The 24,762-nt window shown below is 36.8% G+C and overlaps 1 protein-coding gene across 10 annotated transcripts in view; it reads right to left on the bottom strand.

The window, feature by feature from the left end:
- STXBP5L (syntaxin binding protein 5L) overlaps window positions 1-24,762 on the bottom strand; it is a 194,424-nt gene that overhangs the window by 44,927 nt on the left and 124,735 nt on the right. For 4 of the 10 annotated variants that reach the window (XM_069785870.1, XM_069785871.1, XM_069785874.1 and 1 more), the window contains exons 13-20: window positions 23,606-23,673; window positions 22,325-22,365; window positions 19,787-20,004; window positions 15,652-15,824; window positions 13,864-13,989; window positions 12,059-12,210; window positions 10,312-10,383; window positions 3,353-3,418 (exon numbers count right to left, since the gene is read on the bottom strand). In XM_069785870.1, the coding sequence (XP_069641971.1) occupies window positions 3,353-3,418; window positions 10,312-10,383; window positions 12,059-12,210; window positions 13,864-13,989; window positions 15,652-15,824; window positions 19,787-20,004; window positions 22,325-22,365; window positions 23,606-23,673 (916 nt within the window). The remainder of the gene's footprint in view (window positions 1-3,352; window positions 3,419-10,311; window positions 10,384-12,058; window positions 12,211-13,863; window positions 13,990-15,651; window positions 15,825-19,786; window positions 20,005-22,324; window positions 22,366-23,605; window positions 23,674-24,762) is intronic. The other 6 variants (XM_069785873.1, XM_069785876.1, XM_069785879.1 and 3 more) reach the window with 3 other exon arrangements.

Raw genomic sequence — 24,762 nt, 5'->3', positions numbered from 1 at the left:
ACACATTTTATTTACAGTGGAAACTGCCACCAGTCAGTTGTTCACAAATAAGCAGAATCTTTTAAATGACTTTATTAACTTTTTATCTTCCTGTACGGTATTGAAAATGCATCACTATAGTATTTAAATACTAATTTAATTAAAATAAGATACCAGTGGTTAAGGAAGATTATTCCTCTCCTCTACCTACCATTCTTAAAATGCAAGGTTGGTATTTCTTCACTTGCTGCTACCCCGTGTGCCACTGTGACTTTCAGAAAAATTTTCATCAAATGGTTTCATTTCATGTTCTAGTCTGAAAGGCATTCAGAATGGGAACCTGATTTTTCAATTACACTGTCTGCAAAGCCATGCTTTAGTGAATAGTACAGGAGGAAGACCTGAAAAGATAGTCTTGTGAAACAAGTTTAAATATTGCTTAATGGAAGAAGATGGATTTGTACTGAATTAGAAACCAGCCCTGCTTGTAAAATAAGGAGTATTCTTCAGCACTGAGTCTCTTGCTCAGTGCTCCAACACTCCTATCAGTGATAGAACACAAATGCCTAATTCTGATTTGGGGCAGGGGAGAAGAGAAACAACAAAGCTGAATTACTGAGTTGACCTAGGCTGGCTCCACAGCAGCTTAGTCAGAGGTTACAACACTGACAAGCAGTAGGAAGTTACAGGCAAAATACTTTTTTCAGGGAAACTGAGAAGGTTCAGGCAGGCTAAGCAATGTTCAGGATCAGACCAAGAGATGAAGAGGCAGGAGATTTTCAAGTTCTCAAAGAAGCCTTTGTCAACACTGTTCTTGTGGGCTTGGTTGGAACTGAAATCTAAGTTAAGTTACTAAGGGCTCTCTTAAGCATAAAACTGTTTGCGTCTACATTGGCAATTAGTGTGCTGGAGGGATTCTTCCTAGGCATTGTCTTGGAGTCTCAAAGTATGCATGTGAGCACATCAGTGTTGTCCCTCAAACCATTCCCCTTCTGATGGAAGTGAGGATGAAGTTGCTCACCAGCATGCATTGTGCGTAGTGTTTGTCATGCACACTGGTGTCCTCCAGCAGTTTGCGCTTTGTGTATGCATTGTGTATGCGCAGGGCCAGTAACTGGCAGGAACTTCACTGCCAGGTGAACAACTGATTTTGATGTGGTCTGGCAACCATAATGAATTGCAGCAAATCAAACTCTTATTTCTGTCTTTGCAACCTCATCAATTGGTGATGTAGTCACACCTAGTAGGACCTTCATTGGGCAGCAGCTTGAATCACTTGACTCAGCAGCCAAGTTTTTTTTCTGTTTCTACTAAATTTCTGAAAGATAAAGTCTTGGTCTCTCTTCAGCAGAGGAACGTGGCCACTGATTTCACAAACACAGATATCACGGGACTCTATGTAGTAGAGTACACCACACTGCCATTACAGAGCTTGTGTGCCATGAGCTTTAAACAGATCAAAGGCAAGACTGGAAGTAGAAGGATCCTGCCTGATGAATCTGTAACTGTGCAGATCAATAAGTTGTGTTCTACAAGAAAGAAATGTTAGCCAGTGCAAAGGCTGATGTAGCTGTGAGGCTGTGCTGATAAGCACGAGGTAGTTCCACTCCCAGGATCTTGAAGATTGCAATTTTGAGGTCACTTACTCCAGATGATTAGACTGGATTTTGTCCAGTTTTAGAGCAGGTATGCCAAAACAAAATTATTATAATTTTGCATTAGTTAAAAAAAAATATATTAGTCACAGTAAAAGTAACTTCTGTTTTAAAAAGCAGTTAATTCTAATCATAGTTACTGCCTACAAAAGTGCACCTGATTTCACATTTTAAAAGATTCAAATATAGCTTGGAAAACAACATGGAAGGGCTAAAATAGGAAACATTCATAAATATGTCATGTTTTCCTTGCTGAATGATCGCCAAAACAGAAAAGCAGAATAAATTTTGGAGCAAACAATCTTAAATTTATCTAAAATAGGTATTTTTGATCAATAGCAGAATGAAAAAAAAAAATCAAAGTTAACTGCAGAAAAAGTAAGTTGCTATAGGAGTCACTCATCATTATAAAACTACGCATAGGCACATATGTTTACCAAGTCAGTGATCTCTCAGTTTTCAGTAAAAAGAAAAAGAGAGTTCGTAGCTCGTTTCTGGAGACAAGATTGAAAAGATGAATCCCAGTGAGCCACACAATAAGTAGTCTAATTATACTGAGTTATCAAATGTTTTATTTTAAAGCCCATATTATGCATTTCTGAGGCCCAGCTCAAGAGTCTGAGCTCCTAGTGTTATACCAATATTATTATAGCCTATTTCACTTTGATATTCCAATGTCTACAGCATTTGGGTTGCAAATCGTACAAGGAAATACATATTTCAAAACAGCTATTTTGTTGTAGTTCCTGATGCGTCAGGGAAACACTCTTATTAGTTTCAGCTTTTTGTAGATTACTAATTAGTGGCCTCCATTCAAGATTAATGTGTCTTGTTATAATAAGGTAAAATATGTGAAATAATAACAGAGGATTTGAATAGCATATTTGTGGGAATTTATTACCATAACTGAGGAAAAAAAAATTATCTATCAATACTTACCAAACTACAAGGAAAAGAAGTGTGATATGCATTCCACAAGCAAAATGAATGTATCACAGCTACACCTCCTTATTTTCCATCACATTTCAAAGTCAGCTACTAGAAAATAGCTCTGAGCAACAATCTTTAAGACAGTGAACTCACATTAAAGAGATCAATGCAGACTAGGCACTTGCAGAAAAGTCTCTAGGAATGAGATGAACTCCACCTTCTGAAGGACTATGAGTAAAATGGGAAACATTTACAACTTTTTAAATGGCCAAGATTTCACTGCTGGGTCAAAGTGGTTGATAAGTGACTATTTTTATTTGAGATTATGCTTCCGTTGTAGATTATATAACTTAAGCACTGGTGGGTTCTAATGGTTAAAATGTACCATCTCCATATTGCTGTTTTTCAAATAATTTCTCTACATGCATATATGCATATGCATAATAGATATAAAAAATTGTAAGGACTCCCTACTGAAAAAAAATGTCAGAAAGCCTTTTAAGGAAACAGAGAAACAAGCCTCTAACAGGAGGATATAGGAATATACCTGCACAATGTTGTTAATTCAAATGTTTTCATACTCTTCAAGATGCACTATGTACATTTAATTTTTCTTTAAGTAAACAGACTCAGGATTTTATTGTGCTATGTAATAAGCACTTCTCCAGTAATTTCTTCTGTTTGGAACTGTAACTATGCACTTCACGTCTTAGGGATTAATGAAACACAGTGATGCATGACATGAATGGCTTATACAGACTGCAGGAAGAGAAGCCAATCACCTTTACCTGAAGTGGGAGACTTGCAACGCTCTAGCTCCAGGGAAACTGGACTGTCACTGAGTTCAGTCAGGCCTGAAAAAATGGAGTTAAAAAGTTAAGTTACAATCTAACAGGGCATGCTTCAACTTTCTTGGTTGATGATATTCTGCACTTTAAAGTCAATTTGGAGAAAGGAATGGTGTGAAATGCAAGGGAAATAGCTATTTCAGATAACTGCAGTTATCAGGCTGTCACTCCAGAAATTTAGGTCTAGTTTAAGAATCACACCTCTTGTTAACTCAGATTAGTTTTCTGAGTGCCTCAGGGTAGACAAAGAGTGACTGTACCTAACGAGAGAAAACAAGTAAATATAGTTTAAAATTTTAATGTCTGTGATATGAATCAAACTCATTTATCCCTGTCAAACTGATGTGGAAACAACTCTATGCTTTCAACTGCTGCAGAATGCAGGGAGGAAACCTTAAAACTGGGGGAGAAGAGGGAGGAAAAAAGCAAAAAAGACAGTGCTGGTGAAAGAAGAAAAGTGACTACAAAAATATCACCACTACTATGCAATATTAGGAATTTTTATATGAATTCACACAAGATAGCTCATTTTAAAGGACACAGAGGCAATGATAATGCTGTCTGAATATAACACTGAATTTTTTGACAAGATACTTTATATATTGTTCATAAATACTTGTGAGGAACTCATTTGTAGCAATCTACCATGGAAGACAGCAACAAGTAACCTTAGTTCACACTGCTTAAGCTTGGGCTTGTTTCTGTGATCAAACTAAGATCCATCTTTGGCACAGGTTGCACATACAAGTTCGAACATGCCTTTTGGCACGCTAAGAAGAGAAAGTCTGAGCTCATGCTGTCCTTTACCATGGGCTAACTGTTGAGCGTGTGAACTGGGCATGGCCACACCTATTCCAATGTACCCTTCGTATGTATCCCGTGGTGCCCTATGGCCTACATCGAGTGGTTCACACTTGTTATATGGAGCTCTGACACTTTGTGCCATAGGCTACTTGGGACTGGCAGACAGCCCGGCACCAGACATCCATCTGCTAGCAATGCAGACTCGCAGCGCTCGGGTCACAGAGCCTAGTGAACATTAGCCCACATTCAGATGTGCATTACTGTCGTACTGATACTGTGTTTACACACACTCTGCATATGTTCTATCTTGGAAGTCAAACATCCTATCACAACCTTTCAATATGCTTTAATCTGGCACCGAGCCTCCTGCAATGTGACATGTTTTAATTTTTATGGCTTCTGGACCCTTAGACTCTCATTTTAAAAAGAAATCTGCTACCATTTGGTCATCAGTGCTGTTCTCTTTGTATTAAAACCAGTGGGATCTTAATCTAGGTACCGTTATTTTTATTATAATGTAATTTTGAACTGCTCTGAGAAATGGGGAGAATCCAGAGCCCCAACAAGCAGAATAAAAAGCTCCTACCACTAATGAAGCTGCATGAGTGCTAGAACAACTTTGAGCGTGCTTTGGAAAAACAGCAGTATTGATTTGGCCTGTTAAGTCAGCAGTAATGACATAACTGCTCCTGACTTTTAAACAACAAAAGATCACAGTCTAGATGCTGATGTTGAAAACCAAAGATTTTTTTTATTTTGAGAAACGTACTTGAATCTTTGTTTAAACTTAGAATCTGTGAGAGAATTTTATATTCCAATCAATTGTGAGTCCAGTTACTTTTGACATTACAACAGATTTCAGGAACTGCAACCATTTAGGCAGCCTCTCCATGTACAGCCTTCTTACAGCTAATCTTACTTCTACCTGACTCTGGGGTTGCTATATATACAGAGATATTTGGGACATAATTGATTTTTGCTGCAGAACTGTCTGCAAGCTACAGCGGGAGCAAGTTTGGCACATTCGCATAGCATCAGAGGCCTTGGATAAATAAAATGAAATATTAAACTGTTTCTTTTGCAAATGCAGTATTGCAGATATTAAAATTTTAACAGCATGGTTATGATGTGATTAATGAAATTTTTCTAAACCTTGTATAGTTACTATTGGTGACAGGTACAATGTCAAATGTCAGGTCAGATTTTTCTTCTAAATAGTTTCTTCTTTTGCGAGTTCACAGAAACAGTATCACAGCTCAATATAGATTATGGTGCCACTGACTTAAGTAGGAAATGCACCAAATCACACCACTGTTCTGAAAACCCAAGAGCAACCACCCTGAGAATACCACAAGCTTTTTATGTTTGGCAACAGTTTTACAACCTGCAACAGTAAAGATACATGTCATGTTACCGTATTTAAAAAACGGTGAACATGTGAACTTCTCTACAAATCTAGACTTGCTGTCAAGCCACTGTCACCTCTAACAACCACCACCAACAGATACTTTTAAAAAAGAAGTGCAGTAAGTCCCCATGTTAAGCGTAAGTGGTACTACGTGTCCTGCACAAGGGCATTGTCTTAATCTCAGATGCTTAGATTTGCTTAAGCACTGCCACTTGCAGATTTTCTCCTGCCATACATCTTTCTTGGTTAGAAACACTACAGTGAGTTCTTCTCATTATCGATCCATGTATCCAAAGTCTCTTTTTAATCACACTAAATTCTAAATCCCAAAGATGTTATATGGCAATGAATTGCACAATCGTCATTCACTGAAAGGAATAAACACACATTTATCAGTTTTTGTGTTACCTTTGATTCCATTAAATATTGTTTTTGTTTCACTTTGAGGTAACAAAGAGAGGTCTCAAGCTTTTCTTTGTACTACTGCTTATTTTCTACTGTCATTCCCTTTTTAACGAAACCAAGCTAAATATTTTCAATAATTTATCATAAGTTATTTCCATGCAACTCAGCTTCCCTTGAATGTTTGAGAGACTACAACAGCTACTGAAGTTAGATTACAAAAATATTTTCACTTTCCATTTTGAAGCTCTGTAGGCCCAATCTGTGTTCTGAGATATTTTAGCTATTTTTAGACAAAAACCCACAAGCCAGCAAATTTTGAGTCCAGGTAGAGCAAGAAGAACATAGCAGCAAAACTAAAGGCAAATAACTGAGATTGGCAATGGAAACAACCACCTGTGAGAACATATACCATTGACATTATAAAGAAATTGGCTTTGATTCAAACAAATTATAATTGTGTGAAAAAGTGCAAGATATAAATACGTCACATAAGGCATTAAAGCATTTTTAAAGACACATCCCATAGATACTTTTCAAAGTTTACTGTGATTCCCATTTCCTCTATACTGAAGCATCAAAAAAATGTATTGCCAAGTATGGAGTAACAACTTCTATAAACTCATAATTTAATTTATAATTAATTTTTTAATTTTAAATTTCTACCTCTGTGATTAAATGATTCAGACCAATCATTTACTTAAAAGCACCCAAAGCCATCACATCTTGCTTATTTATAAATGAATTATAAATAAATTATCATAAATATTCACAAGCCAATAAGTAAGCCCAGTGTTATCTTAATCCATCATTTTCACACTAAATTACCATACTATGTTTTCTTTATGTTTAAATATGATGCAATCTTTGGAAATGACAGCTAGTTCAGAATATAGCTGTTGACTTAAAACTCAACCTATATTATCTTCTACTGTGTTGTGAGGTGTGATTTGAAGTGTCAATTACTGATACGTAATGACTCATAACACACAGTTTTCTGTGTCCTCCTGTCAGACCAAGGTTACTTTTGCCTACATCCTCTCAGGGGACTGGCCTGAAGGAGGAACAAGGAGTTCTCACTGAAAAGTCTTCATTCTGAAAATTCTTTTCCAATGGATCAACATCCTTTGAACTTGCTGACTTTTTGGATGCTTCATAAAGACTACTTATTTTCTTGTTTTACCAACAGATGGTATGAATTTCTAGTAGGAGATGCAAGTTGGTTTTGCAAGGTGGTATTTTTATATTCTGCTGCAAACACTGTCTGTCTATATGCAGTAAACGTACTTGTTTTAATACTTGAATATATGTTATCTACCAATAGGTAACATACAACAACGTACAACTTCGTTATCAGTTGAAGAAAAACAAAAGATAACCAACCAAACAACAACACAGTTCTGCACTACTGCAGAGAGAGTTTATTTGGCTCGACACACATTCTTGCTACAAAGGAAGGTGGCTGCCAGCAGATGTTACAGCAAATGGAACGGGTCATCAACACCCGACAGCTACCCCCAGCTCTGCACTTACCCTCATCTTAGCCTCTTAGTTTCCTCAAATTACTTCCCCGATAGGACAATTACGTCTCAGTCTCTCCCACTATGTATGCCTAGAACCGATGACATTTCTCCTTCTAATTTCTTCCCTTCTTGCTTCTCCCTTCACGCTCTCACCTCCCAAACCAGAGAATGTGCTGTCTTAATGCTCCAAGTCTGCTCCAGACGGTTCTGAGTCTAGCTTACACATGTATACGTAACTTTTACCAAGCTCTCTACAGATTTATTGCCTAAAATTCAAAAGAATTATTCCACCACTGTGCTTTGCATATCAGATGTCTGTGACATTTTGGTTATGTCCTTCCTTTGGAAAGACCTCTCTTCTCCAACATATTGCTGCTCTTCCCTGTTTGATGGTGGCTTTTTTTTTTTTCCTTTCCCTCTTCAGTTGCAACGTACCCCAGACTGAAACTTCAACACTTCCTTTATTCCTCTGTCCCAGTATTTGGAGAGGTTCTCTCGTATAAACAGGGCAATAAATATCTTTTTTTACCCTAATGATTCATAAATACACATCTCTTAACTTGGATTCCATCCATCCAAGTTAGAGTAGTAATCCTGTCTTTCTAAAATTTACTCACAAGTGTCCAGACATGAACTTAATGTTGCCAAGATGAACTCTATTTTTTTGTGCTGAAGTCTTCTCTTTGCTACTTCAACACAGCTAAGAGCACCACTGCCTTCCCTGATACTCCAATCCATAATATTGGTTTCACCCTTGGAACTTCACACTTTAGCTCTCAGGTTCAGGCTGGATACTAAACTAGACTGTTTCTTCCTGCAAATCACCTCCAAAATTACCAACAAAAGTCTAAGTATCTTGGTCCTTGATAATCTCTTCTTTGGCTTCAATGCCTGCGAGTCTTACTCTCTCAAACTGATCCTAATGCAATTATCTTCCTGGTTCATTACTTAATTGAATCAACTCCTGATATGTCTTCCCATTAACTTCCACTTTCATTTATATCACCCTCAAAACTTTAGACCTAATGCTTATGTTATCACATGGCTGCTCCTGCTTTTGCCTTAATATCAGCTTCAACTACACAATTTCCAAAAATAATTTATTTTTCTTTTCCCATCATCATCCCTTACGAGAAGAGATAAACTTGTAAGCAAAATCTTAAATCCATTCTCAATACCCCTCTTAAAACTCCTATCTCAGATCAGACATATAGCAAAGCATAAATTGAGAATGACTTAGCAAGATATTTTACAGTCTATGACACATTCTCGCCCTGTTCTTTATCTTATTGCCTGGTGCATCTTTCTGATCACACAGTACATACTCCTGTATAAGTATCAAATGGCAAAAGCAACAACCAAATAACTTCTGAGGCAAGAAATGAAGCAGTTAATGATCTCACACATGAGTCAGACTCATACTCTTCAGTTACAATGTATACAGAAAGATTTTGTGGACTTTTCCAATTTTGAGGTTGAGGATGGAAACAATATAACACATTTTCAGCTATGAAAAACTCTATGGTCTGTGTTTGTCATTTTGAATGAAAATGTTGGCCATTTTTGGTCTTAGACTTTATTAATTTTTTAGCAGAGGGAAACCCCCTGAACCTTTGACTGCTGTCCATCCCTCAGGTTCTCTGTTACAGACTTGAAATTAGCAAGACCAGACAAAAACTTTAAGACATTATACACTAAACCTTTTTATGGACTGCTGGATTTGTAACTGGACTAGTCTTAACTAAAGAGGTCACCTTTTATGAAGTATTACAAAATAAAATCATAGAAATCAGTTGTTGAGTCATCAGTCTAGAGAGACAGAATAGAATTTCTTGTGCGACTGTACAAATCTATTTCAATAGCTACACATTTCTATTTATGTGAGATGATAAAACAACTGCCACCCCTTTATCTTGCCTATACTGAGTATTTAATGTAAAACTGCCTATCCAGCTGTTCTGTGAAAACTACTTTAAAAAGAGACGAATAAGAGGCATCCTGGAGACCTAATTACATATAGGCACTGCAGTTAATTAAGATACATACAGCTCAACTGTTGAACAGTCATTTTTGCAAAATTAATTATTGCTTTGTTCATCGCATTCTGCAGTGATGAATACTAATATTTAAATTACGTTATCACTATAATTCAAAATTTAAAGATATTAAAAACATTAATTTTCATGGCTCTCTTTGATGTATGTATTTTTATACCCACTTTACATTCCCCATTAAAGATCAGAGGCGTGGGATGGTTCCCCAAAGTCAAATATTCAAGTACCAAACAGAGATTAAAATTTTAAATTTCACAGCACCCAATCCAATCAGTACTCTTTTAATCCACATTGCTCTTCTGAAAATAGGGAAGAATTAATTAATAACTACAACCAGGCAGTGCCATTCCAAAACAAGAAATGCTTCATATAAGTAGAGGTACACTGAAATGAATATAAAACCAAAGAACGATACTGTCATCAAGAATGTAACATTGTTGAAAAAATAATTTCTAAGGCCCAATCTGCCTCACAGAAGTCACTGAGGTTTTCTCATTGACTCTTTTGGAAGAGGAAAACAGATCTGAAATATCTGTATAATAAAGATAATTGTCAAAATTAAGCATGGTTGACATCACAAAATGTAGTAAGTTTGCATGCATGCTGAATGTGTTTAAAAAAACACATTACAAAGCACAAACACATGGGTTTAAGTCAGGCATAGTCCAATCATGATAAAGCTATTTGCCTAACCTTTATAGAACTTACTCTGATAGGAAGTACGGATCCGTTTCGTTAAATCTGGATAAAAGTTAGACAGGCCACGCATGCAAAAGTTGTCTTTGGAACATGCCAGTACACCAGCATCAGCAGCAGGCAGAGGAAAGAGAGAAAAAACAGTCTAAAGTGAAAGGAAGTGATATCATAACCAGCATCTAGAACAGCCAAGGTGAAGAAATTTCAGCAGATGCTTACCTTCCAGTTGGGAGATATAACAAGAAAAATAATCAGAAAAGTAAAGGATGTGGGATGGATGGTGAGAAAGCAGCTGAGGCTTTTTTTAGATGCATAGTTTCTATGAGCAATCTAGGAGTGCGTATTCCTTCTTAGCGGTCACTTATCCCCAGTGGGCTTCATTCTAGCAGCGCTGCATAGCTGGAACGTTGCCTTAAAGGACTGGCCGAGACTGTCACTGACACAGAGAAATCCTATGTGGTACAGTGCTGATAACAGCTATTTCTACATCAGCCACCCTCCACCTTTTGTACAGAGCTCTGCAGCATATTGCTTGTGGCTAGCTGCTCAAATTACTTCGGGAGCTGCTGGGAGGCTGGCTGAACCAGACAGAGAAGCTGAAGGTAGCTTAAAGCTGCTTCTCCCTTCTCTCCTCAGCTGTGCCAAATTTACATCTTTAACACTTGGCACAGCTGAGAACTAAGCTTGCCATGATTAAATGCCTAGAAAGGGAGATAGATGGCCTTTCAGGAACAGAAGTAGGCCTGAAGACTTACGTTTTAGTCTCTAAACTTTACTTTCTGTTTGGAGTACAAGCATATTCCCAATTCAAAAAAGTTTCCATTGACTCTATAGAGAAATAGGATTTGATGATTTAGTGCAGGGTCTGCTGATGAAAATGCTGATGTCATAAACCCACTATAATCTGCTGCCTCGATAATTTTATGGTTAGATTTAAAATTCAACGTTTTCAAACAGATTTTTAAATCTAATTCTAAAACTTCACAGCTATATAAAACATTTAATAATTGTGTGTGTGACTCCAGTATGTTACTATGGAATATATAAAGTAAATAGACTTGTAACATAGAAGATCTTCTGACTTTTTTCTCATACAAGTAAATTTTTTAGATAACCAAAAATGTATGGTAAAATTTAGCTGTGTTGATGGACTACTATTACTAATACACAATGCATAATAATAGCTATGACTTACAAATGTGATTCTCCTGGCATGAAATTTTCAAATGGGGTACAGCTGGATTTACTAAGTTTATAGTAAGAGCTTCAATTCACTAACAAAGTGGCTAATTTGAGCTACTTATCCTACCTGCATAACGTGTCTCTCAGGTGTTACGCTTCTCCAGACACAACTGCCTATTCAAATACCAATGAACAGCACTTGGCACAAGATGCAATTAAGTTAAATTGAAGTCTCACCTATTGGTATGAACTTACTGAAGCCAGAAAGAAAATAGTATACAGACTACACTTCAAGTGATGGCCAGAGAAACAATTTACTGCTCTGTTCATTATGATTTTTTACAGACTCAGCTAAGGAAATTACTTGCTGACCTCCATCCCAAAAGAATAAACTTCATAAAACATTTTGTTTCTGAGAGAGGTGTCAGTACCTAAAGCATGTCAGGTTTCTTTTGTCAAGTTATAGAAACCCCACTGGCCGGCAAATAGTCATGCATTTCAAAAGCACTATAAAAAGCCACAGGCAAAAAAACCAAAGAACATATCAGGCTCATAACCACAATAATTGATTTCCTACCTGCAGCAAACTGCCTGCTTTTGCGAGGTGAACGGGGTTGACGTTGGTATGGATCACTTGATCCGTATAGGTCAAGGGTTCCCATGCTCAGCAGTACGGTCTTCTGCATAAAATCCACAACGGCCAAACCATTGCAATTTCCAAATGCCACTCTGAGAAAAGAAATGTTCCTTAAATGTATTAGTAATATGTTATTAAGTGGTGCAAACAGTTATTATTATTATGAATTTTGCACAAACATTTTCAGTAAGTAAACACTCCAGAACACACTATCCTATGCCTTCCTCCTAGTTAAACTTATAGGAAAAAAAATTTAGGGAAAAGATGACCCAAATAACCCTACAACTAGCATGGAAAAAATGACATATCCTCAAGCTTCATGCTGAAGTGGCATAGTTTTTCCACATTGTGAGGATAGATAACAGGAGAAAACTAAAGCATTAAACAAAAATTCTGATGCAGGATAGGACTGTACCTTGTCATAGGCCCAAAGAAAAAGTTGAGAGAGAAAAGAGAGAGGGAGAGAAAAAAAAACTCTGCAGAAGACGACTCTGCAGTAGAAATTTAAAGAAACAGGCCTTTCTTGGGTAGCTTTTGTAGGGAAGTTAAATTTAGATTATTGGGCTATTTTACTGATACATGCATTTATCTCTGAAACACACGTGTACTTAGTATATGGTGTTTTAAAGGAGGCTGTCCTGTAAGCTATTACTGCTCCTAGCAAAGGAAACAATTTAAAGCCTTTCATTGAATCAGGGATGTTTAGGAAACCCCTGTGAGTACTAAGAGAACTGCAAGCTGTCAGAGTAGTTTACAAGTGAGAGAATGGTGCGATTATTTCCTGAAGTCAGATGCTGCCTTGAGGCCTGAGACCTGGAAGGGAGCAAATTAGGCAAAACCCAACAATAAGCACAAGTGCCAAATCCCTGTAGGTATGGTAAACCAAAAGAAACTTCTGAAGTTCACAAATAGGAAACTGTCTGGAAACTCAGGCCAAAAACTTGACAAAATAGCCCCCAAATGACAATATTTTTGCAGATGTAAAGGCTCTGCATAGAATTTCCAAAGTCTCTTCAGAGAGTCAAGTGACTTACTGAAAATCAGTAGGAGTCAGACACCTAACACCCATTACAGCCTATAGTTTTTATTGGAGTAACACCTTCTAGAGGGTAAACCATTTTAACGTATCTGGGTGACTTCTCAGTAAGAGGAAACATTAAAAATTGGCAAATAAATTGAACCAGAGGAAAAAAATACACACAGATAGGCTCACATGCATTTCCATACAGAAGTTAGCATTTGAATGTTCCTTATTCAATTTTCAATTTCAGGTTACTGGTTCTCTTGCAAACAGAGATTAGCACAGACATAAAAATGCTGTCCTCGGAAGACAATTTCCAACTAAGATATGATGTCATGATAAATGACATTTAACACTTAATCACATCACCATTTTCTATGAAATGTATTTCACCTTGGTGATCCTTTCAAAATAACTTTAAAAATTATAGATTTGAGAGGTAATTAGATTTTATTTGAAAGGATGGACAGAATAACGTGAAAAGATTCAGTCTTTTAAATAGGAACACTAAAAAATATGGGCAAGAATGGTAGTTTAACATCTCATATTACAATCTTTATGTGAGTTCAAATAATTTTTCCCCAAGAATCTGCGTTATAGCACCTTTTGATTACTTTTACTCTGACTTTAATTGTCTGCGGGAAACTTCAAAGTACAGTTGGAAAATACATGATTTAGTGCAATAGACAAGAAATCAATGCAACCTTAATTTTGAGTTACTTACAGTCCATAAGCAGAGTTTACAGCAAGACTGGTAATCTGTTGTGGAGGCTCACCATCCACCCACACCAACTGAATAACAAGATCTGCTTGGTATCCAGGAGGCATTCGCAGGGGCCGAGTCTTAACGCTAAGAAGAAGAGGTACAAAATAACAAACAAACAAACAGACCAGGCCATGAATAACAACTGCTTCTCTTGAGAAAATACTAGTGAAGCACAATCCCTTAGTAAGTCCAGACCAGTACCAGCACTTGCAGCATACTGTGCATATACCCGTACATTGAGACTAGGCACTCCAATCAGAACAGGGATATTTTGCAGGAATTCCAGGTTTTGACTTTCATTTCTGTTGGAGAAACAAATCTGAAAACTTCAACATTCCTCAGATGAGAAACTCTGGAGAAGCTGGGGGGGGGGGATAAAAATAATTGTTGCTTAATCATTTTGCTTTGATTTTCCTTTTTCAGAATATCTTCTTATGCTATATAATGCATAAGAAATGGGACAGGAATCAGTTGGCCAGCTTAATATGAGATTATATGGAGTTAAACAAGCTTCTAAAAACTAACCAGCACAACCTTTACTGGTTCATTACAGCTTTTCTGCCTCCAAGATCAGCAATTCCTCTCCTCACCAGACCAAACCAAATAAGAATCCCTTAAGGGAAAATCTTAGCCACTGAAATAAATCGATTCCATTCTTGCTGATTTCAATGTCATAAATAGATTTCGCATTGGGATTTTTTTTAATAACTTCTTTCTGCCTCTTCTATTGATTTTTATGGTTTACATTAATGATTAAACTGATGTCTGAGGTTCAACTGCCTGACTGAATGAGGTGGACAAATGAACAGGATGCCAAAAAATACTGTTAATTTTACAAGAACAATGTCACGATATTGCTTTTAAATGCTAATGTTATTTTCAGGAGCTCAACAGCCCAAAGTATCTGCAAAGTCAGGCAACGTTCATTTAAATTGCCTTTGAAATAATTGAGGCATTTAAAATATTTAATAATAATTAGACTGAAATAATAATTAATTTACTAAAATGAGAGCAATTGTTATCAGCAGTGCACTATAATTGCTGGAAAATTACAGTTTGTGTAGTTTTGTACAGAATTCTGTTTTGAAACCATTCAAACCCATAATTTATCTGCCTTATTAGTAAGAACATATTAATCTACTCCAAACAGTGGCAATGTGTACTCTAGCAGACAAAAAATTGCTTCTTTCCAAAGATTAAACATATATACACTTCCACACAGTGCAACTGTTTCATACTTGGGTATTTTAAAGATTGTTTCATGAGTATGAACATAGTTTCCATCCCCTACACACCACAAAATGCATGTACTTCTTTCACAAAGAAAGGTTTTAGTGTTATACTAGTTAATCAAGGAAGGAAAGCTTTGCACATGTCTGCTTTATGGAAGTCTCTTTGTGAACTCAAAAAAAAGTTCCTCAGAAATTCCTTGATTTATTCTGTAGTGCTTGTACTCCATTCAAAAATGTGGGTATGAGATGAAGACATAATCCTAGATCATATTGGAAAGTTACAGTCAGGCCTTTACTGTAATAGTTTATCTTCCCATAATTACTTCTAGCCTTTTAAATCCCTTGTTAATTATTTTGCCTTAATTCTTTTGTTTGTCCGATATTCTGGTTTCTTCTCATTTTGTGTTGCATGCATACGATTAACCTCTTTTTCTTCATAGTTGACGGATTGTTAATACAACAGATAGGAATGCTTTTTAGAAAGATAAATCTTTGAACAATGGCATAGGCTTACCTAAGACATGGGATACTATCCTTCATTGTTCCTTCACATGCTACAGTGTTGGTACTGCCTGAAAGGCTCTTTAAAGAAGGAAGCTGGGAGGAGGCATCTGGAAATGGAGGAATTATTTCCGGTTCAGGAGTAATGATATCTTCTACTTCATACTGAAGTCGCACCTCTAATGACTTGAATAAATAAAAAGCTAAGTTATAATTTAATGAAGCAAGCTGCTGAAATATCAGTAAGCCTTTTAAAAAAAACTAAACCTCCACATTTATCATTATAATTTGCAGGCAAAGAATACTGCCATTTGTTATTTATACAGTCTAACAGCAACGTTAGATAGGAACTACTCATCTATTCTACACTGATGGAGAAATACACAGGTATATTTTTCCAGTGCTGACTTTGATTCAAGCCTTTTATTGTAAATGAAAGGCAAGAATACAACTTTCCAGAAGTTATTATGAAAAGAGAAGTTAATCATTCACCCCCAAATACATAATATTTCGACATAAGAAGTCACCATTGAGGATAAGTGTCATGAAAATTTTCTGCCTATTTCCTGTTATCTTTTTCCTAAGCAAATTCATTAAAAGAATGATCATCAGCTCTGCCTCCTTATTACTAGTACAACAGTCTCTACAAGACAGGTTTTAGCCAGTATGCAGAAGCCTGACAGTGTGGGCAGTACTGATGAACAAACTCCATTTATCCATAGGTGGGGGTCAGGAAATCAGAGATAACAGCACAGAGAGTTCCGTATTCCTTAGGCTGAACATGAATTTGGCAGATTCTGAAAAGCAAAGTTCAAACCAGTTAGCCTTTGCCTTCCTTCTAGGCTCTCTAGATAGGGAAAAGGAGACCAACCATGCCCAACCACCCTTTGATTCTTTCCACTAATTCAGGAAACCTTAACTGAAGGACTCCAAAACACACAGGAAACTGGACAGGGAGCTCAATAAGTAATCATCTCAAAGAATCACAGTAAATATTGGGCAATTCTTTCTACCTCACAAATTGTCCAAGGAGATCCCCATTTTGAAAAGAATAAAAACCAAGGTACAGTCCTCAGAGATAAGGTTTTGGGATTACTAGCTGAATAGTAATTTCAGTGCTGGTACCTTGAAGTGATCAGAAGCAATTACAGATGTAGACACTGCAAACTCCATCTTAGTGATCTCTCACTGAGATATCTGTACCAGAACGGAGATTAAGAAAATACCTAGGTTTTATGAGAATTGGGAGATAATGACCAGTATCGAAGGCTCTCCCATTTGTCAACCATTGTGCTAAAACACGTAAGATTTCAGAAAGAATTGATTCTGCTCAACCAGAAGAGAAAGGGTCCTTTCTCAAAATTTCACATTTTTTTTTCTCCTTGCAAAATGCATGGATATTTTTTGCCTGAATCGGCTAAAAAAAACCTATGGACAACATTTGCCTTCAAAGGCTAATGAGTGAAATATTGAGTTCAGGAAAATCTAATCTCCTGGAAGTAATTGCTGCTCACCCAAACAATTTATAATGCTGTTTAATCTTCAGTCAGGACTGAAGTAACTGTTGAAGAGTATGTTCTTCTGCTTGCCATGTTAGAAATGCATCATTCTTCTTTGGATGTTTTTCTTTGTGTCTTCCTTTTTCTACTAAAATTCATTTTGTTAAGTTCTAGCTATTGTCCATTTGTAGAGAGAAGGAAAAACTTAGGCTAATAACATGACTGAATTTTTTTTTAAGTTTTGGCCCCTGCTTTAACGGGACCTTTGGGGGTACAGACCTATTGTACCAATTTATTTTGACACATGGTAAAGATCTTTTTGGCGGATCCCATCATGAGGCTCGTTGATTCTGCTTTCTACGTTCAAACCAGAGTAAACTTTTTTCCTATAGGTCTTCTCAAGACCTTTGAAGAGGAGCTTCACTGAGGAAAAACTGATCACTGAGAAAGTGATCATGTTTAATAGATACCTAGATATCCTTTTGAGACAGGATGGAGTAGCTTCAGATGAGAGAACAACAACAGCAAATGCTTTTTACATAACTCTATGGCAGTGACTCCAAGGTTGGATACGAAGCAGAATTTGTCTCATGCATACTACTTGCCTCCAGAATCTGATATGGAATGATGCAAATAATACTTCCATTGAGGAAATCTCAGGCACAGCCTATGCCTCTAAGGCATATTCAGCAGCAGACTTCCCTTCTACACGGAGAAACCTTTGAGTAGCCTCCATGCTTCCCATTTACCACAGCAATAACATTGCAAGACTGACGTCAGGCAGTCAAACCAACATGGGGTCCTTAAAATGCTGGGATTTGTAGACTGAACTCAAGGTGAGTTCAGGCTGGCTGCTAGAGAAGGGAGGATGCTAAGTGCTAGAGCTTGGGCTCACCCCAGGCAGCAAAGAAATCCTGAGACTGACCAGCTCAGTCTCAGTATAGACAAAGCCAGACAGCCTAAAGTCAGGTACATATTCTAACAAAGACTCCCCATACTTTCTATTAAGAAAACCCCCACCATTTAAGAGTGAAGTCTTGAATGCCCGCATCAAAAATGCAGAAGGCAAGAGATGAGGCCCATCTCAGGGATGCACAAAACCCAGGGGAACTCAGTGACTGTACTGTCAAGATTAGATAATATTAAAGCAACTCTTCAGAGAACAATTTCTCATATAAATGCTTCTTAATTACAGATGAAACATGAGAAACTGTTAAATTGCACATATTGTAACACTTTAGAAAATATTAGTTCTGATGCAATTCAGCCACAGAAGACAGGAAAAAAAAGAAATTAAATGATAGGTAATAAAAGATAAGGCACATTTGCTATGGAACAATGTAAGAATACGGAAATGTAGTAACTTTAGCAGCATTATACATGAGCTGGTCAGTAACATGAAATTACTGTTCATTAGTTTTAAAACTTTCCTGAAAGGATACGTTCAGCTAGCTTAATAATTGCTTCTGGGGGAAAAAAACGAGAGGAAAACAATAGAACAGCTATAGGTAATCAATTTCCTTACCAGCTGGCACATGGCTACAGGCCAGAAACGACACATGTTTTTTACCAGGCTACAACTACAGACTTTCTGAAGTACATTAAAATAGTGTGAAAAGGAAAAGAACTGTAATCGAGGAAGGTGGAAAATGAAAGGGAAATTTTGGCTCAGTCCCTGGGGTTTCTTGAGAGCTGACAGACACAAAGAAATACTTTCTGGAAAGAATGTCCAGAGTTGCAAACTATTCTCCAGCACCAGAGAATGGCAAGCCTGAAGGAGAGGCAGCCACGTTTAGCTTGGCTTTGTCTTAAGAGTAGTCTCCCGTTACACTTCTTAGACTTAAGAATGTTTTACATTATAAATGCTGTTCATCCACATTGTTAGCAGTGGTTGTGGCTCCTGTGCAAAAATGCAAGGTTTAAACCAAAGTCAGACTTGCTGTACAACAATGATAAGTACAAGGTGACTGCAGTGCAGTGAAAAGAACATGAACTGTATGATTCTACCTGAAATAAGGTGACTGCTTAAGACATGAAGACAGAAAAAGGAGTATTTCAACAGGATAAAGCAACAGAAAGCTTAGAAAAATATCAAGTACTTGGCCATAAATAATCTGACATTTCATATAGTGTCTATTTTTAGGGAAACAAAGCCAGCATAAGCCAGAAAAAAAATATCTTTTTATTTTGTTAAAGGTAGCGATAATTTTCAGTGCCCTTGTAGTACAAACACTATGAACATAAATTAAAGAGATGAAATACTTGAGTTAAAAAGAGCACTATTATGTATGTACACCATGTATATTACCTGATAAATCCATACAGCAGCCAGTATTTTTAGAGCAGGTAAGTATAACAGAGATTTACTGTATCATAAAGTCTTAAAAGCAAACTATAAAATCAGTACTGTATGTTACTATTAAATCAAAAAAGTGAAGTTGGCTCCCAAAAACTCAGTTAGATTTTTGTCACTAACTTAAGTAGGATCAAGATTTCTCTCAAAAAGTTTAAAATGGAATGTCCCGAAACCTGTATTTATACAGCTTGTTATTTTGTATTTTATTCAAGTACATGAGTACAGACACAGCAAGGCAACTTGATTTAGAAATTATGTTCTTTTGTAAGAAAGTAAAATTCTGAAGGACTTACTGCAATTTCAGTATTTACTTCATGTTTGCTGAACCTGTAAACCACCACATATGCAGAAACTCCCGCCACACAGAAAATTCGGCTTTCAGGACACCAGTACATCATCTGAACAGCAAAAGGATCTTCTTCCACAATCTCAGCTGTTCCTTTTCCTTCTCCTAGTTTCTGTTTTTCAAAGACCTTTGATGTTTTTAATTTGTACAACATTTGTAGAGTAACTGGAATATATTAAAACATACAAAAAATACTGACTAACATGAAGCAAATCAGTTATAAAATTCCTCAGTTCCCATTTTCTTTCCCATTGTGGCATAACAAAGAATCTTATGAAGGCCCAAAAGGAAAAGAAGATGGGTATTATACAATACAAATATTATTCTGGTACACAGTACTGGTAGCATATGTATTTAATACTTCCAAAATGGATATTTGTCAGTGAAACACTTCTTAGTACTTTCTGGAATAGGATGTCAAAGGTGTGTGTTAACCATTATGTCCGTAATTAGGCTTATACTCAATGTCATAGAGAGGCTCTGATAATGCTGCTATTTTCCTAATGAAACGTGAAACTAAGATTTCATTTGTATGACGTTACTGTCTTGCTAGAATGTAAAGACTGTATGGCACTTCAAGAGAAAACATTAGGAAAGTATGCTGGTGGCCTAGGCAACACAAAGACTTTCTGAACAAACAGGAGTTCTAAAATGTTTTGAATTTCTTGACTAGTAAGTATATCTGTATTTATACCTGTATATAAAACTTTAATATCCAGAAGCCTTTGTCAAGGCTAGAACTCCACTGCAGTGAATTCTGGAGGTAAAGGAGGGATTCCAATTAACCCCATTTTGTTTTATTGACATTCCTCCCTCTTTTTTACTACTTTGACATTAATTTATCAGTGTCATTAATTAATAACTGCATAACGTCAGAAAAAGTCAGTCAAGCCCAGCACCTATAAAGGTGTGTATATACATAAAGGCAAAGCTGTTACATATGTTAGTGTAATTGTGGTAGATCAGTCTAGCTAGCTTGTGTAACAAAAGCAACAAAAAGATGAAAGAACGGTGTTTTAGTTACGTAACCAGATGACAAACACAGCAAAATTACATTTTCATTTTGTAGTGCAGATATGGTTCAGGAGTTTCAGCATATCCTTTTTTTGTATTTTTGGAAGTTTTAGTGTATAAAACACTACCGAATTTTCACAAACTACAGCAAGTGCTTCCGTAATGAATACGCAATTCTTCCTGCCTTCTGTGGCGGTGGAAGAGGCCTCAGGATGCCCTTAGTCCCAGTGGCAAATCTAGAGTGGCACTTCAAATCAGACATCATGGGTCCATGCGTACTAGGATTGCAAGAATTACAGAATCATAGCGCCTGAGTACAAGGTGAGGCTTTCTATGCTCCTGTGAATTACTGGGTACCATCTGCACAAGGGCAAATAAGAAACAGCAATGGCTTTTGAGCAAAGATACATTTGGAAAACTGCTTCAGTGGCTTAGTAATTCTGTCTCCCACAAATCTGTGGTTTCAGACACAAAATTACACAATTAAAGTATGTCTAAAAGTGAAGTATTTTGTGCCTTGAGATACCAGCAGGATATTGTGTTTGCTATGAAATCTCAAATGAAATCTGAACTCTATTAAAAAGTTAAGACCTTGTAAATAATAGAACTCTGTAATAATTAAAACCTTGTAAATAAAAACTACCAAGTACGGTACTGGTAATGCAGTACATGCCCTGAAAAGCAGGACTAAGACCAGGACATCAGAGATGCACTGAAAGTCCCATTACTGTTGAAGGGATTGTGAATATTCATGATCATCTAGGCTTTTATCATTAAGAAAAATTCCTACTGCAGCATGTACATACTGATTAGTGGGTTATGTTTATGTTTCCTATGAAAAGTTTTTTCCTTTCCCCATTCCTGCCAGAATTAAAGAAGAAATGACTAGGACACCGGTTCTGTGCAGTGTATACACTAAATGCTTTGGGGTCTTGCAACAGGTTATATTGTTTCACCCTAACTTTAATGCCTGTATTTGCATATTCTTGTCAAGAGCATATGTAATGAAATATGCACAAGAGAAGGTCTAATGCCTCACACTGCTTCTCTAAATAAAAGTAATTATCCTATTTTTGTTCATATTAAAGCTCTCTCAAACTTCTGTCTTTGCAGATAAACTCCTGTTGACCTCGTGAATTTTTCTCTTTTTGGTGTTCACCATAACTTGAAAATACTGGAAGATGTAAACTCTAAGCAGCATGTATCTGTTTTTCCTTCATTTCCAAATAGACAAATTACATAATAAAAACCCAACTCTTAGTCATGTTCAGTTTACATGCCTATGTAAAATTCCTTTGTGAAATGAGGGTTTGGAAATACTCATTTTCTCCTTGTCCATTGCTTAATTTTACCTCATTATTCCTAATTATATCATCCCAGGTATTACTACTCATACTGTTAAATATCATGTTACATATATATGCCTGTATGATTTTTCAGCATTATATAAAAGTGAACTTTAGAAACTTACTGGCAGAAGCATCCCAAAACTTTACTGATCCATCTGCATGGCTTAAAAAAAAATATAAAAATTAAATGTGTTAAAACAAGATGCAATTCTAAAGCATCTTCTACTTTCAGTGAGTGATAAATATAAGCAGAACAACTGTATTTTGCTCACGTGGTAACTCTCCATACCTTACTGACAATATATAATGATATATATACTCACTATAATAAAATATTTTGTTGTTAGTTTGATTAGATTAATAAAACACTTCTTCATGCATTTCCTCCAGACAACCAAGCCCCCAATGAATTTTAAGATCGCAACAGCAAGAAATTAATTCTCATGCTAATGACAAGTTAAAATTACAGCACTTTTGGCTGTGCAGTGGGCCAGCGTCAAACCTATGCACTCAAAAGCGGCATGTATAATGAACTTGGAAAGGACAGAGAATAACTTTGTTTTGCTCAATACCTTACAGCTGTGTTTATTTTATTAACATAAAATCATCCCTGAAGTAAAGCTGGAGAAAGCAGACATTTCTGTTTAAAATGAGAATAATCCCTTCATCACCTTATTGGTACTATTGTACACATAATCATCTTATTTTTAAAAACAGGTGTGAAGTATCATTGATAATAACAATTTATCAAGTATATTGCTATCATCAGCATGGATGAGACCAGAGGGAAACAAGAGTGCATCATAGCTGAACAGCTTCTGTTTTACAGCATGGCCCCTTGAAAATCCATCAGGCATTGCTCACGGGGCTTCTACTGCAATCTGAGCCCTTCTATACCTTTCTGCGAAGGGGCTGGCTCTCACTCACAAGGTGAAATTCATCCCAGCGCACCACACCCTCGCTAATGCTTGGGTATTAAAATGAATTCCCAAACTGTCCCTAGATACCAAGTCTCCAGAAGGCCAAAGGACAACAGCTATAGCAGAACAGCTGCTCCCCTTTTTAAAGCTATTCTCTATGCCCTTCAAGACCAAAATATTCTGTTGCAATGGATTTTCCTTTCCAAAGACCCCATCTTCACAAGTCTATAGACTTGCTGTCTAACACTGGGGCCTCAAATGGTAATTCTTAATGGTAGCTCATCCCCGAGTACAAAATTCTGTTTTCTACAGCAAATGGGAATTTCTCTGGTGACTTTGCACAAGGGGAAAACCCACATACCTCAAATGAGGAGGCCAGGATATGCACATTCTGAAGGGTCAACTCTTACCCATAGCTAACCTGCAATCAAAAGCTGTAGACGTTAACATTTTAAAAGTACCAATCCTCAATTTCATTCTCACCCTGTAATAATGATTTCAGGATAAGTCTGAGCTCCAAGGTTCCATGCTCCACCACTGATAGGCCACTCCTAAACAAACAACAAGAGTACAGAGATCAGAACTAATTCTGATGAATCTTGCTTGGTTAATTTTTAAACTCAGGAGTAGACAACATCTTCCTCCAAAAAGCAATACAACTCAAAAGAAAGAAAAATGTGTAGCATTCGAGGCTTTTAAAGCTTATTAACATTTTTATATTATCAATTAAGGCTTTTAAAACTTAATAACATTTTTATGTTACCAATTAAAGTTCTATGTTTTTAAAATAGTTCTGCATAGCTAACACTCAACAATCAAAAATAAGAACTAGAGGAAGGAGTAACAAACATTTCTGCTACTTTTTTCAGATTGCTTGACTCTTGGATTTTCTATAGAGCACTGAATAGACTGAGAATCTATTTTGAAGATGAAGACTACTGAAGAAGCTGGCCCAGAAACAAGTATCTGAGCATGATGCCATGACATATGAGATAAGGGAATGCAACTTTTACAGAACGTATGAAATCATCATCTCTTTCTCTGCCTTTTGCTTACTAGTGGCAAGATTCCCATTCTCCTTGGTCTAGGCTGGTACAACGAAATGCTGGTCTGTGCCTAAAGCCTGACATGTATGGACACAGGATGTGAAGAATGACGCGTGTGCAGAGTCAGTGAGGATGTGTGCGGAGTACAAGTGGGTGGAAAAAACCTGGGAGCACAAATTGCTTATCTGGATACTTGGAGTGGATGCTTGTGGGTACAGAATTGGGTGGGTGGCAAATGACTGGCTATCTACATTCAGAATGTATATTTGTATGTACGCAAATAAAGCAAGGTATCAAGAGAGTGTACAAGGAATACAGGTAGGTGGTGAAAAGTTTGGGAACTATGTATATGAGGTAAGGACAGATAAGCAGACAAATTCAAATAAGAGAAAAAAAGTATTTTCTGAAGCAGGTTGCTGAATCAAAATCCAAAAGTAGATAGGGCCCAGTTTCTCAGTTCATGGAAAACAAGGCAGCTCCAAGGAGAATACTGTTAATATGAATAGAAAACTGATGATGTCTGATTTGTTTACCCAATATTTTTTCTAATTAGTTTATTATGATGGATTAGTTCTAGTCAAAACATAAACCAGA

This window comes from Haliaeetus albicilla, chromosome 6 (assembly GCF_947461875.1).
Source record: "Haliaeetus albicilla chromosome 6, bHalAlb1.1, whole genome shotgun sequence".
Classification (NCBI taxonomy): Eukaryota; Metazoa; Chordata; class Aves; order Accipitriformes; family Accipitridae; genus Haliaeetus; species Haliaeetus albicilla.
The sequence above is the reverse complement of the archived record's forward strand: the minus strand, read 5'-3'. Positions and strand labels throughout refer to the sequence as shown.